We start from the raw sequence: 17438 nt of genomic DNA on the forward strand, positions 1-17438 counted from the left end.
CGCCCTGCCCTCAGGTTCATTGCGCTTGCGCCGGCGCAGATGTGCTCGGAGCGTAGCTGTAGCAACAGGGCGGGCCTTGGTTCCGCGTGGGGCGTGGTCGCTGTCTGGGTCTCCCACGTGGTTCGCCTCACGGGTCTGGAGCTGGGCTTTTCTCGGCTTCCGTCGTCGGGCTGCACCGGCTTTGCCCACGCCCTCATGGGAGACGCAGATACCCGGAACCCGGGGAGGCGCCCGGGCGGCGCCGCCATGTTGGCAGGGAGTCCCCGCGGCGTGGGATTGGGGCTGGGCAGCCCTTGGGCGCCGTCCTGGGCTGGGGGCCACCCTGGCCGCGTGGTCACCGGCAAGAAGCCCGGGGCCTCACCCAGGCGCGGGGGCCGGGGGAAGGACCGGACCCTCCCGAAGTCGCGGACCCCTACCGGGCGGCACCCGAGCTGGGATGGCCTCTACCGCGAGCTAAGCTAGCCACGCCGCATCTCACCGTCCCCGGGGCCTGAGCGCTGCGCCTGGACCAGGGCCGAGCGAGGGGGCCAAGCGGCCGGCTGGACCCACAGTCCCCGTGCCATAGGCGGGTCGGGGCTTTCAGACCCGGCTTCAGCGCTCGAACCCGGTAGCCTTGGAGGTCAGCTTGAGATGACTGCTCTTCCTGCGCGGGTTGTCCTCCCCAAAAACGTCCAAAATGGCAAAGAGGCGTCCGTGGCCGCTCGAGGCCCTCCCTGCCTGGGTTCTCCCCTGCCGAACCTCACTCCCGGCCCCTCCCTCATTCTCTCGTGGCCAGGCTCCCCCTGCCCCTTGGGCGAGTCCGCTGCCTCCCACGGTCCTGACTGTGGCATTTCTGCGTGTCTGGAGGGCTGTCCCCGGCAGCGACGTCCTGCTTAGCACGTTGGCTCGTCTAACTCTGTTACCCTGGCCTCCTGCCCTCCTTGGGGTCATCTTAAGGTTTCTGCTGGTCTCTTCCCCCTGTGACACTTGCCAGTACCCAAATAGAGTCGTTTGTGTTACGCTCTAACCAGAGGCCCTGAAGAAGCCCTCACAAAAACATTAGCAACGGAGCTCCTGCAGCAAACCCTTCTAACCTTTGGTCTTTATAACCCTTGGTTTCAAGACAGCTTATGGGAACTTCTCTTGTCTTTAAAAGATCCCCCTTGGGGCCAGGCACGGTGGCTTCTATAATCCCAGGACTCTGGGAGGCCAAGGCAGGCAGATCACTTGAGGTCAGCAGTTCAAGAATAGCCTGGCCAACATGGTGAGACCCCGTCTCTAGAAAAAATACACAAAAAAATTAGCCGGGCGTGGTTGGTGGCGGGCGCCTGTAGTCCTAGCTACACGGGAGGCTGAGGCAGGAGATTTCCTTGAACCAGGAGGTGGAGGTTGCAGTGAGATCGCACCACTGCACTCAAGCCTGGGTGACAGAGCAAGACTCTGTTTAAAAAAAAAAAAAAAAAAATTTCCCTTGGGCAGGGCACAGTGACTCATGCCTGTAGTAATCCCAGCACTTTTGGAGGCCGAGGTGGGCAGATACCCTGAGCTCAGGAGTCCAACCTGGGCAACATAGTGAAACCCCTATCTCTACAAAAAATAAAAAAAAATGGCCGGGCGCGGTGGCTCAAGCCTGTAATCCCAGCACTTTGGGAGGCCGAGGCGGGTGGATCACAAGGTCAGGAGATCGAGACTATCCTGGCTAACATGGTGAAACCCCATCTCTACTAAAAATACAAAAAACTAGCCGGGCGCGGTAGCGGGCGCCTTTAGTCCCAGCTACTTGGGAGGCTGAGGCGGGAGAATGGCGTGAACCCGGGGGGCGGAGCTTGCAGTGAGCCGAGATCGCGCCACTGCACTCTAGCCTGGGAGACACAGTGAGACTCCGTCTCAAAAAAAATAAAAAATAAAAAATAAAAATGAGGCTGGGCGTCATGGCTCACGCCTGTAATCCCAGGACTTTGGGAGGCCAACATGGGTGGATCATGAGGTCAGGAGATCGAGACCATCCTGGCTAACACAGTGAAACCCCGTCTCTGCTGAAAATACGAAAAATTAGCTGGGCATGGTGGCAGGCGCCTGTAGTCCCAGCTACTCAGGAGGCTGAGGCAGGAGAATGGCGTGAACCCAGGAGGCGGAGCTTGCAGTAAGCTGAGATTACGCCACTGCACTCCAGTCTGGGTGAGAGTGAGACGCCGTCTCAAAAAAAAAAAGAGTCCAGCGTCGTGGTGGTGTGCGCCAGTGGTCCCTACTCTGGAGGCTGAGGTGGGAGGATCACCTAAGCCCAGGAGGTTGAGGCTGCAGTGAGCCATGATCACACCACTGCACTCCAGCCTGGGCAACAGAGACCCAGTCTCAAAAAAAAAAAAAAAAAAAAGATTCCCCCTTTCCTCAAGCCCCATACCGCCCCCCCAACCATATGCCTGTGGCCCACTGAGACTTGCATACTCTGAATTGCAATTATGTGTTATTCTTGATTAAATTCATTTATCCTGGAGAGCCTGAGTTTCTCTTTAGGTTGACACCACTCACTCTTGTCAGTCCCTGCAGTGCCCCAAGCATCCCTGTCGTGTGGTGAGCAGGGAAACCTTGGCATCTCAAGGATGCAGGTGCAGGAGAGTGAGTCTCCAGGCTGTCAGAGCTGAGCATGTAGAATCCAACCCTGGAGAGCACCCCGAGGTTCCTGACCCCAGGTTGTCTTGGTCCTTCCTGAGACCCTGGTGAAGAGTGGGATGGAAGTGCGGGGGGATTCCTGGGCACCCCAAGTAGTCTTGGCCTTCATGTGTGAACTCTTCTCTCCAAGGGGGCCTCCAGTGAGCTCCACCCCTGGGACACAGCTGTGAACACCTGATCCTTGTTCCCAACACCCATGCACTGGCCAAAAACTGCACTTGCCAAGGTAGCAGTCAATCACAGCACCTTGTGTTTATTGGAAATGTCCCACCTACAGAACATTAAGATGCCAGCAACCGGCCCAGCACGGTGGCTCACACCTATAATCCCAGCAGTTTGGGAGGTTGAAGTGGGTGGATCACGAGGTCAGGAGATGGAGACCATCCTGGCTAACACAGTCAAACCCCGTCTCTACTAAAAATACAAAGAATTAGCCAGGCGTGGTGGTGGGTGCCTGTAGTCCCAGCTACTCGGGAGGCTGACACAGGAGGCGGAGGTTGCAGTGAGCCAAGGTCACCCCACTTCACTCCAGCCTGGGCAACAAGAGTGAAACTCCATCTCAAAAAAAAAAAAAAAAAAAAAAAAAGACTTCACCCAACTAACTATGCTTATGTAGAAAGAGGTTGCATCCCTGTTCCAGTCATGGCCATGAGGAGTAGCTATGAGAAGGGCCCTAAGGCACAGCATGGTTTGCAATAAGAAGGGCGGAGCCAGGGAGAGGGAAAGCTTTGGTTTCAAATATCACAAGGTGTGGGCCTGGCCTGCTGCCTGCCCAGGTCTGGGCGCCTCCACTCAGCCACTGTCCTCCCCGTGCCTCTAAGTCTGGAAGGTTGCATCTAAACCTGCCCTTCCAGACAACACCCCTCCCCTGGGAAACCAATGGGGATGAGTAGCGTCCCTCCACTGGGGGCCATGGGTTTCGAGGTGGGGGCGGAGGATGAGTTAGCAGCGCTTGCATATCATAGCTCTCTTCATGTCAGCAGGGAGAGGGAGGTGCCACTGCCTCCCCCGAGATGAGAAAGCAGGTGAGAGTCACCGGGGAAGAACCCTGGGGCAGCTGGCTTGTCCCAGCCACTCCTGAGTGCAGGGAGGGGCCAAGGCACCAAATATGGAGGCTGAGTCCTCACTTGGGGAGCTGGGCAGCCTGAGCACGAAGATCCATCAGAAGCAGCAGGCAGCTGGGGTGAGGGGTAGTGCCTCTGACTCATGAAATCCCGGATTAGTCAGCAACCATCACAGAGGCCACCAGCACTGATCCCACTGGTTGGTGGGGAAGCACAGAAAATTCAGCAGCCTAAACGGACCATGGAAGAGGCTGAGAGGCAGAGGCCTTAGGGATAGATGGGGAGAAGGCAGGAGTACCGGCCGCAGCCTCAGGTGTCCAGGCCAAGCTTCTCAGAGCCACCTGGATCACGGACATCAGACCCTTTCTGTGGCCTTGCTGGGCATCCAGGGTATGTGGGCTGGGATGCCCCAGCCTTGCCCCCATTACTGGTTTGGCTGCTGAGGAGGAGGGGGCAGCCCTCAACTGGGTGGAATTGTTCCCCTCATTCCGGTTCTCCATTGGTAGGCTGCAGAAGCACGGCCTGCATAGCTTATGCAGCTTCCAGGGCTCGACTGGGTGAGGTGGATCCCAGGGCGGGCTCCCAAAGGGACGTGCCCTCCTGTTCTCCCCAGATGACACCACACCTCCCTTGGGCCCCAACCTGAAGCCTCCTCTCAACCCCATTCTCCCAGGTCCCAAGTCCCTCTGCCTCTCGACTAGACCCCACATCCGGGAATGGAGCCACAGAGCCCCCAGCAGGCTGTAGCCACTTGTGTCCAGAGGCGACAGGAGAGGCCCTGCCCTCATGGGGTCCACCAGCATGCTTCATTCTGCGTTCTGCAGGCTGGAAGCACGTGGCAGGCTGCTTTCCCGTCCAGAGCGCAGGCTGGGGCCATAGCCCCCAGCTCCAGGACGCCAGGGCTGGCAGGTCTGGGGTCTGGGGGCAGTCTGGGGGTGTCAGGACTCCTGTGGCTGTAGTAGCTCCCTGGCCTGGTCCTCATCCAAGATGAACGGGGACTGGAACTCCCGGCCTTGCAGGTACACTTCTAAACCCTGGAGACGAGCAGGCAACAATGGCCAAGTACTCACCTTTTGGCTGGCCACAGCCCCCTCTGGCCACACCAAGGAGCCACAGCCCCCTCTGGCCACACCAAGGAGCCACAGCCCCCTCTGGCCACACCAAGGAGCCACAGCCCCCTCTGGCCACACCAAGGAGCCACAGTCCCCAGGCACGATCCCAGGTCTGCTTGGAGTCAGGGAGGGGTGGGGACATAAAGGCTTCCAGGGCCAGGAGCAGACACACACTGCAAGGCCACCCAAGACCACACTCAAGACCCTAGGCCAGCAGGAGACCCTCCTGTCACGCTCAGGTCTGACCTGACCAGAGAAAGGGGCAAGGGTAGCCAAGGTCAGGGAGGTGGGAGAGGCCAGTGTCCTACCTCCACGAGGCCCCCACAAAATCCTGTCTGGCCCCACACTGGGCTCAGACCTGGGCTGTCTCATACCCATGCCCTCCCAGGTCCTGCAAAGGCCTCTGGACGCCTCACCCCACCCCATCCCATATCTTGGAAAGTCTTCTGCAACTTTAAACCACCGATCCCATTGGTTAACTGAGGTAGGGCTGTGCCGTCTCCACCCCAGCAGCCACCTCTCCCCAGGTGGTATTAAAAACCTGACTCCAGAAAAGCCCCAGATAGGGACGGGCAGCTCTCACCTCTCCAGAGTAAGACACCAAGGGCGAGATCTCACAGATGGCCGGAGGGTCTCCATTTGGGGGTAAGCTAGGGAAAGTCCGCTTGTCAATATCTCCTTGCAAAGCCTGCCCAGAGCCCTCCCACAGCACCCCCACCCCCCATAGGAGACTGAGCTCTACACATCTGGCTCCCCAGAGCCCATCTCAGCAAACTCGTCTTCCTCTGGACACCCCAAACCCTGAGCACACATCCCACTGCCAAGTGACAGGACCTGATTTGGGGTAGAAAGCACCCCCACAGGCCTCCCACGCAGAGCCTAGGCAGCTAGATTTAGAAAATCAGGGAGGCAAAAGCCAAACGTCTTTTTCTTTCCCAGCCCTGAAATCAAACTGTCCTGCTACTTTCTGAATTCATGCCAGGGGCTCAGTTTCAAAGCCTGTGAATAAATGGGAACAAGGTTGGTTGGGTGATGGATCCCGTAAAAGCCCTGACCTGACCACTGTGCAATCTACACATGTAACAAAGCTGCACACGCACCCCACAAGTTTATACAAATAAGAAAAATAAAAATAAAAAAATAGGCGAGCGCGGTGGCTCACGCCTGTAATCCCAGCCCTTTGGGAGGCTGAGGTGGGCGGATCACAAGGTCAGGAGACTGAGACCATCCTGGCTAACACGGTGAAACCCCGTCTGTACTAAAAAAAAATATAAAACATTAGCCGGGCGTGGTGGCGGGCGCCTGTAGTCCCAGGTACTCCGGAGGCTGAGGCAGGAGAATGGCGTGAACCCAGGAGGTGGAGCTTGCAGTGAGCCGAGATGGCGCCACTGCACTCCAGCCTGGGCGACGGAGCGAGACTCCATCTCAAAACATAAATAAATAAAAATAAATAAATAACTAAAATAAAAGGCAAATCTAAGTATGCTTTTGTAAACAAACCAAAAGCTTGTGGACAAGTTGGGGAGGGAGTTGGGGAGCCCCCTGCCTCCCTCAGTGCACTGAGCACAACTTGAAGGGTCAGGCCAGGAGGCTGCACCAATGGTCACCGTGTGACCTGGAGCTGGCCAGACACAAGGCCACCTGCATCTGTAGTGGTGCTGGGGAGGAAGACCCCTCCCCAGCATGGCTGTCGCAGAGCCAACAGCGCTCTGGAGCTGAAGACTGGGTCCTGACAGCCCTCCCCTTCTGGCCGTAGCTACCCGAGGGCCACACTCACCCAGGCAGCTCTGGGAGCCAGGCCCCATGGGCATCCAGGAAGCGGGCCCCTGCCTGCAGAGCCCACCGGTAATGCTGGGCGAGCAGGGCCTGGCGGGAGGTACGGGGACTATCCCTGTCGGCCGGCTCTGCATTCTTCAGTGGGGAAAATTCCTCCTCCCGTAGTACTTCAAAGGCAACAAAGTTCCTGGTGGGGAAAGGGCTAGTCACCCACGTCCCGGCACAGAGGCCCTGATCCGGGCGGGTGAGGGCTGGGCCAGGTTTCCAGTGGCAGAGTGAAGGTCTGGTCCCATGGACAGCAAGTCTAGGGAGGAGTCCTCACAGGTACTGAGTGTCTTTGTTCTGAGATGCTGGGGATAGCCCAATTCCAGCAGCCATTTCCGGCAGCCAAAAACCCAGACCCTGGGACCCCTGCAGTGAGGGCCAAAGGCCCTGTGAGCCGCCCTGGCAACCTGGCCAGGAGAACTCTCCTAACCGTGGGTGGGGGAGTGGAAGGTCCAGGAGGTGGCACTACTGTCCTCCCAAGTCCACAGCCCCCAAGGACTCCCTATGCCCCCACCTCAGGTGCTGCTTACCCTCAGGGCCAAAAGCACCTTCTGGTCTTCTCCCTGAGACCTGCCCGCAGGCCCCTTAGCCCCCACCAAGTCTCCACTTCCCTGTCAGCTGGGCCTCAGTTCCCACCACCAAAACTGAGGGAAGGAAGAAGGGAAAAATGAATGAGTCCCACTACTAACTTAGCAAACCGGAACACATCAAACACAAACTTCTCCATCTTTATCCCGTTGGGTTTTAGCGGCTTTACCAGGTTCCCCTCCTCATCCACATATGGGACTTTCTTCACAGCCACGTGTGGCTTCAGCAAAGGTTCAAACTCCCTGGGGTACGCGAGAGCAGAGGGGAGGAAAGACACAGATCAGATATGGCACCGCTGGGGCTCTGTCCCCACTTCTGAGCACACCCAGCTGGGTGGGACAGGATGGCAGAGGGACACTACAGGGGACAGAAGCAGCAGAGTAGGGCCAGATCTCCAGGGAGGAGCAGGCAGAGGCCTCCTCCCTGCATCCCCGTGCCAAGTGTCAGGTACCATCAGCCACATCCCTGCCCAGGCAAACAGATACTGGCAAGCCCCAGGGCAGAGGTAGTACCATGGGCACCAGGGCAGGTCCCCAGAAGGCGGAGATAGCAGACTTGATCACAGAGCCTTACAGCAGCTGCCTGCTGAGCACGGCTTGTGCCTGATCTCCAGCACCTCTGCCTCTGCAAACACAGGATCCATTTTCCACCCCAACCCATCAGCCGCCCCTGACAGCAGCCACTCCTGACCACAGCAGCTGTGGCCCAGGGCACTCAGCTCACTGGGACCCCACGGGTCCCTGGTCAGCGCAGGTGGCACTGGCCGGCACTCCGCAGCCACCTGCTGCCGCACACCTGGTGACCGCCTTAAGGAAGCCTCGGGTGAAGAAGTGGTTGCAGATGTTGCCTGCATTGTACAGCAGGCCCCCGTCGGAGGCACGCAGCTGTGCGGTGTCAGGACTGATCTCGCTGTACTCCACCACCTGGGGGACGCCGTCCACCTGGCACACCACGCCCACGGGCTCCTCGGGGTATGCCTTTTCCACCACCTGCAGCCAAGACCAGGGATGGTCTTGGAGGGCTGGGGAGAGGGGCGGGGCTCCACGAGGGGCAGGGCCAGGCTGCGCGGAGGGGAGGTAATCCACGAGGGGCGGGGCCGGGCTGGGCGGAGGGGCGGGGCTCCGCGCAGTTGGGCGCTAACCTTGGCGCCACAGTCTGCGCCCTGCAACACACAGAAGCCGATGAAGACAGGGTCTGCCAGTCGCACCAGGATGTTGTCCACACAGTACACGTGCACAAACTCCACTCCTCGGCGCTCCATGTCCTCCAGGATCTTGTGGTCCTCCAGTGCGCAATAGAGGCCCCCGTTTCCGTCTGCAGGCGGACAAGGGAATAGATGTTGCGAGGGCTCCAGCCACAGCTCGCTCTGCGGGTCTAGGACGTACTGGAGGCGGGGTAAGCCCCGGCCTTGTGCCTAAGGCAGCCCCGATCACTAACCAGACTGCCCAGCGGTTGTACCACGTGACAAATGAGGCTCAAGGCCCAGAGAAAGAGGCGCCTAACCTGGGACCACACAGTCTCGAGGCAGCCGCGAATCCGGGCGCGTGGACCCCCAGCTACGCTCCCAGTTCTGGTCTGGGAGGTCCCTCCCCGTCTCAGGAACGGGCCACACCTGGGGCCATGGCAACTTTGTCTTTCCGCTCCAGGATCACCTTGCCATCAAAGGTCACAGCAGGCAGCAGGCGCTGCTCAAACATGACCACGTTGGCGGGGTCCAGGTGGAAGAAGTTGTGCTCCCTGAAGAACTCGGCCGTGGGCCCCAGAGTGAACTCGCTGGTCATGACGTACCTGCAAGGGAGGCGCGGTGAGCCGCCCGCGAGTGCGCCTGACCCTGCAGGCAGACTGCGCTCGGACCAGAGCCGGCATTGGGGTTCGGGGTCCAGTGTCTAGTTGGGGCTGGGGCCAGGCCCCATTTTGGGCCAGTGCTGGGCTATGTCCCGGGCTGTGCCGGGGTTGGGGCTTGCGTGTGCAGCGGGGTGGGGGGGGGGGGACGTGGGGAAGGGTCCCTCTGGGCCGAGGTAGGGCAGGGAGGACACACCAGGGGACGGTGCAGCGGGTCCCGTGGCGCTCACCGGCCAGCTGCTCCACCCGCCGAATCCGCTCCGCCTGCAGCTGGTACAGGGTCTTCCGGCTGGGCAGCCCCACACGGTACATACCCTTGGGGTAGGTCACGCCCAGGCGAGTGCCCTGCCCCCCCGCCAGCAGCAGGACGGCCACCTTGTTCAGGGCAATCTGGCGGAAACCTGGGGGTACGGGCGCTGTGAAGGGACGCCCGGGACCCGCCCACCCTTCCGCTTTAGGGAAAACCAGCCCTGGGGCTGGGGCTCCGGGACTCGGGGGCCAGAACGCGTGAGGCGAGACACGTCTCAAAGTAGCGAAGGAGAATTACAGTTCCCCGAGCGCGGCCTCGGTTCCCTCCAGCTCCGTGGGCACTAGCCCCTGCCGGCCCCCAGGGCCTCCCGCCCCGCCTACCTTCCTCCTCCCAGCGCCGCCGCGTCTCGGGGTCGCTGCGGCTGGCCCTGCCCACGCGCTCGGCGGGCAGGGGCCGCAGGCGCTCGGCCAAGCCGGGCAGCGGGCCGTGGGGGCGCGCGCAGGCCTCCGCCGCCCGCCGGCAGTGCTCGCGCAGCGCCTCGGGCTCCAGCAGCGCCAGCTCCGCCAGCAGCGCGGCTCGCGACTCCGGCGCCAGCTCGGCCCAGAAGCGCAGGAGGTGCTCCTGGCCAGCGCGCTGCAGCCGGGCGCGCACGTCCTGCTCCGAGGCCATGTCGCTGTTGCCGTCGGTCGAGTCGGCACTCGTGACCCGCGCCACTGACCAGCGTCACGGGACCGGACGGGCGGTGCAGACCCCCCAGCGGGGCGGGCCAGGGGCGCCCCGCCTCGACCCCGCCCCGCGTGCTGCCCCGGAGCCCGCCCACCCCCGCTCCGCGACCCCGACTCCGTCCGGGTTCTCTCTGACCCCGCCCTGTCCACGTCTCCCCAGCCCCGCCGCGTCCTGTCCGAGACTCGAGACAGGCCCAGCCCCATCTCTCCAGCCTGTCCCCCGTCCCTCTCCGTCCCCTGGACCCGCTCCAGTGTCTGGCCCTGGCCTGGTCCCTCGAGCTCCCGTCCCGGTTCCAGCCCTGCTCCAGGCCCCCGACCCGTGCCCGCCCTGTCCACTCCGCGCCCCGCCGCGAGGGATCCCAGGACCCTCTGGGTCGCGCCCTCTGGCGTGGGTGGAGAAACCGACCATTGAGCTAAGGGAGGAAGAGGCTCCGGGGACGCCCCGCAGGGGAAAACTAGGTTCTGTCCCAGCACGGGCTTTCAAAAGAGTGGCATGGCCAGCTTTTCGCTAACCAAGACTCGGACGGAAACCTCCTGGTGGAGAGACAACCGGCCAGGGTGCATTGAAGAGGCCTGGGCTACCGCTGAGCTGTTGGGAGGATGGAGCCAGACCCTGTGCCGGGATGCCAGCACAGCGTCCGCAGGAAGCCGCCCTGTGACTTGGGGCTCCCTCCCGCACACCCCTCCACCTTCCCATTGCCTGGTGACCAGAGCACTCTGCAGCCCCTCGCCTACATTGGTATTTTACTATCAGGTTTTAAAATATCTTGCTTGTGGTCGGCGCGGTGGCTCACGCCTGTAATCCCAGCACTTTGAGAGGCCGAAGTCGGGGGATCACCTGAGATCAGGAGTTCGAGACCAACCTGGCCAACATCTCTACTAAAAATACAGAAATTAGCCAGGTGTGGTGGTGTGTGCCTGTAGTCCCAGCTACTCGGGAGGCTGAGGCAGGAGAATCCCTTGAACTCAGGAGGCGGAGGTTCGAGTGAGCTGAGATCTCTCCGCTTCACTCCAGCCTGGGAGACAGAGTGAGACTTCATCTCAATAAAAATAAAAATAAAATCGTTTGCTTGTGAAAAATATGAAAGGGTAGATTCTGCCAGTTGGGCACAAAACTTTCTCCTAGAAACTATAATAAGCCTAAAAGTAATACACATGACTGCTTAAAAGAATTCAAATGGTGGCCAGGTGCGGTGGCTCACGCCTGTAATCCTAACACCTTGGGAGACCAAGGCAGGATGATTGCTTGAGCCCAGGAGTTCGAGACCAGCTTCGGCAACATGGTGAAACCCCGTCTCCACTAAAAATACAAAAATTAGCCAGGTGTGGTGGCGTGTACCTGTATAGTCCCAGCTACTCGGGAGGATGAGGCACGGGAATCACTTGAACCCAGGAGGCGGAGGTTGCAGTGAGCCAAGATTGCACCACTGCACTCCAGACTGGGTGACAAAGCGAAACTCTGTCTCAAAAAAAAAAAAGAAAAAAAGAAAAAAGAAGCCAGGAGCAGTGGCTCACTTCTGTAATCCCAGCACTTTGGAAGGCCGAGGCAGGCGGATCACCTGAGGTCGGGAGTTTGAGACCAGCCTGACCAAAGTGGAGAAACCTTGTCTCTACTAAAAATACAAAATTAGCCAGACGTGGTGTTGCCTACCTATAATCCCAGCTACTCCAGGGGCTGAGGCAGGAGAATCCCTTGAACCTGGGAGGGGGAGGTTGCCATGAGCCAAGGTCACACCATTGTACTCCAGCCTGGGCAACAAGAGCAAAACTCCGTCTCAAAACAAAAAACAAAAACAAATCAAAACAAACAAACAAAAAAATTGTGCTGTTACAGGAAAGAGGTTCTGATCCAGACTCCAAGAGAGGGTTCTTGGATCTTGCGCAAGAAAGAATTCAGGGCAAGCCCGTACAGTAAAGCGAAAGCAAGTTATTAGGAAAGTAAAGGAATAAAGAATGGCTACTCTACAGACAGAGCAGCCCTGAGGGCTGCTGGTTGCCCGTTTTTATGTTTTTTTGGATGATATGCTAAACAAGGAGTGGATAATTCATGCTTCCCCTTTGTAGACCATATAGGGTAACTTCCTGACATTGCCATTGCATCTGTAAACTGTCATGGCGCTGGTGGGAGTGTAGCAGTGAGGACAACCAGAGGTCACTCTCATTGACATCTTGGTTTTGGTGGGTTTTGGCTGGCTTCTTTATCGCAACGTGTTTTATCAGCAAGGTCTTTATGACCTGTGTCTTGTGCCGACCTCCTAGGTCATCCTGACTTAGAATCCCTTGACCATCCAGAAACGCAGCTCCAGTAGGTCTCAGCCTTATTTTACCCAGCTCCCATTCAAGATGGAGTTGCTCCGGTTCACATGCCTCTGACGGTGATCTAGGACCCAAAATGAAAAGTAACATCTCCCTCATGCCGCCCCGTGGACCCCTCAGGCAGTTGTGTCTCCTTGCAGTGGGGTTCTGCCCCCACCTCCACACACATGCCCTCACTGAGTTCGGAAGGGGGCTTTACCGCCGGGGCAAGGCCCAGATGCATTCTCCTGGACCTCATGGAGTTGCTTTTTGGGCCTGCCTCGGGGTCTCTGCACTTCCTGTTCCTCCCTCCTGGACCGCTTGTCCCCAGAGAAACGTGTGGCTGGGGATGTTTGATCAGGCCTCAGCTCCCCAGGCCGCACCCACTCGGCGAGCACCTTCCCATCCTCCGTGCCAGGCTGCCTTTCTGCATTCTCGGCTGCGTGACTCCCCTGTGCGAAGTGAACCCCACAAAGGCGGGGAGTTGCTGCTTTTGTTTCATGTTTTGAGACAACGTCTCATTCTGTCGCTCAGGCTGGAGTGCAGTGGTGCAATCTCGGCTCACTGCAACCTCTGCCTCCTGGGTTCAAGTGATTCTTCTGCCTCAACCTCCCGAGTAGCTGGGGTTACAGGCGCCCGCCATCACACACAGCTAATTTTTTGTATTTTTAGTAGAGATGGTTGGCCAGGCTGGTCTCGAAGTCCTGACCCCGTGATTCGCCCGCCTCGGTCTCCCAAAGTGTTGGGATTATAGGTGTGAGCCACCGTGTCCAGCCCAGGCAGGGCATTGTTTAGGCCACTGCTCAACCCCCATCACCTCAGATAAATGCAGCACACAGTAGGCACTCAATCAATGTTTGTTGACTGAACAAGCGAGTGTTGAACCCAAGCCTGCACCGTGACTGGGCAACAGCAAATGTTCAGGGAGTACTTGCTGAATGAATGAATTAATGAATGGCCTGTTCTACTCCAGTAGTTTGTGGTGGTTGAACACCAGTTCAGATGAACGTTGGAGTTGGAGGGTGGGCACACACGGAATCAAGTGAGCAGAGCAGGCTCCACGCCCCAGGTCAGAGTCCATGGGAACCCTTATCACCCCTGCAGGGCTGGGCAGCAGAGGAGGCACATGTCTCTTGGAGGCAGGTGTCAGGACACGAACTCTTGGCCCTCTAGGTCAGGGTGATTCCAAATTTCACCTTAAGGTGTGGGTTGGGCTGTAATAGAGGGTTTAGAAAATCAGGGTTTGTACAGCCAGAGGCACTTGCGGCACCAGAAGGGGAGGAGCGACCCTACCCAGGCCGACAGAGCCTGCAGACAGGTAGGAGTGCTGGCAAGGCTGAGGTGGGCAGCAACCTCCTGGACCACCTTGTGGCCAGATAACTGTCTTCACAAACGACTCAGGGGAGCAGGGCCCTAAGGCTCAGAGGCCAAGAGTGCAGACGGGTGCCCTGGGAGGCTCAGGGGCTGTTGTCAGTTCTTCCCTTGGTACCCACTGCTGGGGATACATCAGGGGACAGAGGGGCCGGTCTTCCTGCCACCTCTGCCCAGAGTGTCCAGGCTTGCACAGTGAGAACACAATTACAGCTAAGATGGGGCCTCCAAAAGTACAGGGACTGCATGGGACCTCAAGGGGTGACACAATACTAAAAACTGAAGGATTGGGAAACTATCAGGCCAGCTGGAAAGTGGAGTGCAAGGAGGAAGTGGTCAGAGCTCAGGACAGGAAGGACGCAGGACCACATCTTAGTCCACACCAAAGCCATGCACAGCCTCCAGTCTTTTTTTTTTTTTTGGGATTAAGAGTCTCCTCTGTCCTTGCTTGGGATGGAGGGCAGTGGCGCCATGGCTCACTGCAATCCCACCCTCCTGGGTTGCCATTCTCCTGCCTCAGCCTCCCGAGTAGCTGGGACTACGGGCGCGACCTATGACTGGATTTTTGTATTTTAGTAGAGACGGGGTTTCATGTTGTTAGCCAGGATGTGGTCTCAATCCTCCTGACCTCGTGATCCACCGCTGCCGGCCTCCCAAAGTGCTGGGATTACAGGCTTGAGCTACAGCGCCCAGCCTTAATTTGTTTTTTTGTATTTTTGGCGGACCGCGGGTTTTCACCATGTTAATAGGATGGTCTCGATCTCCTGTCAGATCTCGCCCGCCTTGGCCTCCCAAAGTGCTGGGATTACAGGCGTGAGCCACGCACCTGGCCTTTTCTTTTTTTTTTTTCCTCACAGAGTCTTGCTCTGTCACCCAGACTGGAGTGCAGTGGCCAGATCTCAGCTCACTGCAAGCTCCGCCTCCGGGTTTCGCCATTCTCTTGCCCCAGCCTCCTGAGTAGCTGGGACTACAGGCATGCGCCACCTCGCGGCTAGTTTTTGTATTTTTAGTAAGACAGAGTTTCAGCGTGTTAGCCAGGGCCGGTCGATCTCCTGACCTTGTGATCTGCCGTCATGAGCCTCCCAAAGTGCTGGGATTACAGGCTTGAGCCGCACCCGGCCTCTTTTTTTTTGACATGGGTTTAAGTTCTTCTTGCCCAAGCTGGAGTGCAATTAGCATTCTTGTCACTGCAACCTCCGCCTCAGAGTTCAAGCTATTCTCCTGCCTCAGCCTCCTGAGTAGCTGGGATTACAGGCGATGCCACCCGCAGCCCAGCTAATTTTGTATTTTAGTAGAGATGGGGTTTCTCCATGTTGGTCAGGCTGCTCTCGAACTCCTGACCTTGGGTGATCCAGCCGCTAGCCTCCCAAAGTGCTGGGATTACAGGCGTGAGCCACTGCTTACGACCTCCAGTCTTTTTCTACCTTCCTCCAATACCCAGCCAGGGGCCACAGAAAAGCCCTACAGACCAAGGGCCAGCTGGGGCCACCTCCCCAGGTTCTGGATGGTGTGAAAAGCCCACATGTTTGTCTGCATGGTGGGTTCCATGCGGGGCCCGTGGCTGACCTGGCCTGGACACTGCTGACCATGCGGTTCTGAGCTGCAGCAGCTTTGCTCCTGCTGGCCACCGACTCTACATCACACTGGCCTCCCCCTGCCATCCCCTGAGCTGTTCTCAGACCTTCCCCATCCTTGGGCCTCGGCGGCATTTTGCACTCAAGGATAGTGTTCCCCTGTGACTTCACTGGATAAAAGGCTCCCAGTGCCATCCACAGAGCACCACTGTGGGCAGGCCAATGCCAGGCCTGAGAGAACCCTGCCCTGCTTCAAATAGCTATGAACCTGGGACGGAAAAAGCTGCCCTGGTGCTTTATCTAAGCGGAAAAACTTCAGGGGAGGATGGGGCTGGAGCAGAGTTCTGAAGGATGTGGTGCAGTCAGCCTGGAAGCAAAGGGAAAGAGCCTTCCTGAGTAGAAACCACCAGGCACAGGGGGCCTGGAAGTGAGGAGTGCAGGACCCCAGGCCTGGCACCTGCGATTAGAGGGTGTGCTGGAAACAGGGCAGAGTCTTGGGGATGCTGGGGGCACAATGAAGCGAGGGCAGACTGCTGAACATAGGAGCCCAGGTGTTGTGCTGGCATTTTGTTTTAGGACAAGATCTCGGCTCGTCACTTGCAGGATGGAGGGCAGTGGCTGTCACAGCCTCAACCTCCTGGGTTCAAAGGGATCCCCTCCCACCTCAGTCTCCCCAAATTGCCTGGGACCACAGGCATGCAACACCACGCCTGGCTAATTTTTTTTTTTTTTTTTTTGAGATGGAGTCTTGCTCTGTCACCCAGGCTGGAGTGCAGTGGCCAGATCTCAGCTCACTGCAAAGCTCCGCCTCCGAGGGTTCATGCCATTCTGCCTCAGCCTCACAGAGTAGCTGGAACTACGAAGCAGAGCCACCTCGCCCAGCTAGTTTTTGTATTTTTAGTAGAGGCGGGGTTTCACAGGTGTTAGCCAGGATGGTCGATCTCCTGACCTCGTGATCCGCCCGTCACCGGCCTTCCAAAGTGCTGGGATTACAGGCCCGAGCCACAGCCCGGCAGCGTGATTTTAAACTTTTTGTAGAAATACGGTTGCCTTATGTTGCCCAGGTTGATCTTGAACTCCCGAGCTCAAGTGATCCTCCCGCCTCGGCTTTGTGCCGGGTTTTTGAGCAGATCCTGCCATTAAAGGGGAAGCTTCCAGGAACGAGCTCTGACGGGCTACTCCAGGCTCAGAGCTTCTTACGTCTTTCCAACGTTCCTTGCCATGAAGGAGTCCCACTTAGAATGAGTGACCCAGAAGAGAAGTGGACCCAGGGCACTCCCTGGACTGGGAAGCTGCCTCCACAGCTTGAGACACAGGCACCAGTGGCTTAGGCCTGAGGACAGAGGCCCAGGTAGGCATGCCAGCTGAGGCCTGCCCAGGAGGGAGGGTGGGAGACCCACAGAGGGCCAAGGCAAGTCTCCGGTTGGGGGCCTGTCCGGAGAGGGTGTTTGCACCCTGAACATCTCCCTGGCGCCTAGAGGGTTCTACTGGCCAGCCCTGAGATGGGCTCCCAGGGCTAGAACGCAGGCTAAGGCCTGGTCTCACCTCCCATGTGGACAGACCAAATGAAGACAGAGTGACTAGATCCCAGCTGGAAACACAGCAGAGGCAGGGGGACAGGGCTGTGGGAACCAGGAGAGCAGCTGGAGGAAGTGTCCAGCCAGGGGAAGGAGCAGAGAAGAGCAAGAGGCAGAGGGAGCTGGTCACCAGATGGGGATCTGGGGACACAGGAGAAAGTGGCTTTGTCCTGCAGCGGGCAGGCCAGGCCAGACTGTCCCCAGGGACCAGAGGAGGAGCCAGCAGCCGTGGGGACAGAGAGGCCTCTGTGAGTGGGAAGAGCCCAGCTGGCTGGAGCCTAGGATCCTCTTGGGGCCCTCCTGGTGGAAGACAAGGGGGCCGCAGGGTCACCTGTGCTTGTGGCCAGGGAACTAGAGGGGAAAAGTGGGATCTTTGGGGGGGTGCGCCCCCATCCTTACTCCACGAGGCTACCTGGGGACAGGTTTTGTTGTAGGGTGCCAGGCCCCGCCCCTTGGAGAGGTGGCCGGGGCAGCCAGCCACAGCTGGATCCGAGAAAGCGCGGAGCCACGGCCGGACGTTTGGCGGGACTGGGGGACGGGGGGCAGAAGGGAGCTCTAGCAGCAACCACC

At 58.5% G+C, this 17438-nt stretch overlaps 2 protein-coding genes across 3 annotated transcripts; one reads left to right on the forward strand and one right to left on the reverse strand.

Annotated features, from left to right (window-relative positions):
* Positions 1-5: 5 nt before the first annotated feature.
* LOC108582293 lies at positions 6-496 on the forward strand. The gene has a single exon (XM_017949450.2). The coding sequence runs from the start codon at positions 40-42 to the stop codon at positions 460-462; it is 423 nt and encodes a 140-aa protein (XP_017804939.1). The 5' UTR covers positions 6-39; the 3' UTR covers positions 463-496.
* A 2380-nt stretch (positions 497-2876) lies between these two features.
* On the reverse strand, positions 2877-10113 carry UAP1L1 (UDP-N-acetylglucosamine pyrophosphorylase 1 like 1). 2 transcript variants are annotated; one of them, XM_003911039.5, is made up of 9 exons: positions 9707-10100; positions 9273-9477; positions 8847-9022; positions 8376-8548; positions 8030-8223; positions 7336-7476; positions 6603-6788; positions 5409-5475; positions 2877-4747 (listed from the first exon to the last, which is right to left on the reverse strand). In XM_003911039.5, exons 1-9 carry the CDS (start codon positions 9993-9995, stop codon positions 4652-4654), a joined length of 1527 nt encoding a protein of 508 aa, XP_003911088.1. In that variant the 5' UTR covers positions 9996-10100; the 3' UTR covers positions 2877-4651. The 2 variants fall into 2 exon arrangements, with proteins under 2 accessions (XP_003911088.1, XP_021782708.1); XM_021927016.2 differs by lacking the exons at positions 2877-4747; positions 5409-5475; positions 6603-6788 and having other exon boundaries at positions 6795-8223; positions 8887-9022; positions 9707-10113.
* Positions 10114-17438: the final 7325 nt, after the last annotated feature.

The sequence above is a fragment of the Papio anubis genome, chromosome 13, assembly GCF_008728515.1.
Source record: "Papio anubis isolate 15944 chromosome 13, Panubis1.0, whole genome shotgun sequence".
Classification (NCBI taxonomy): Eukaryota; Metazoa; Chordata; class Mammalia; order Primates; family Cercopithecidae; genus Papio; species Papio anubis.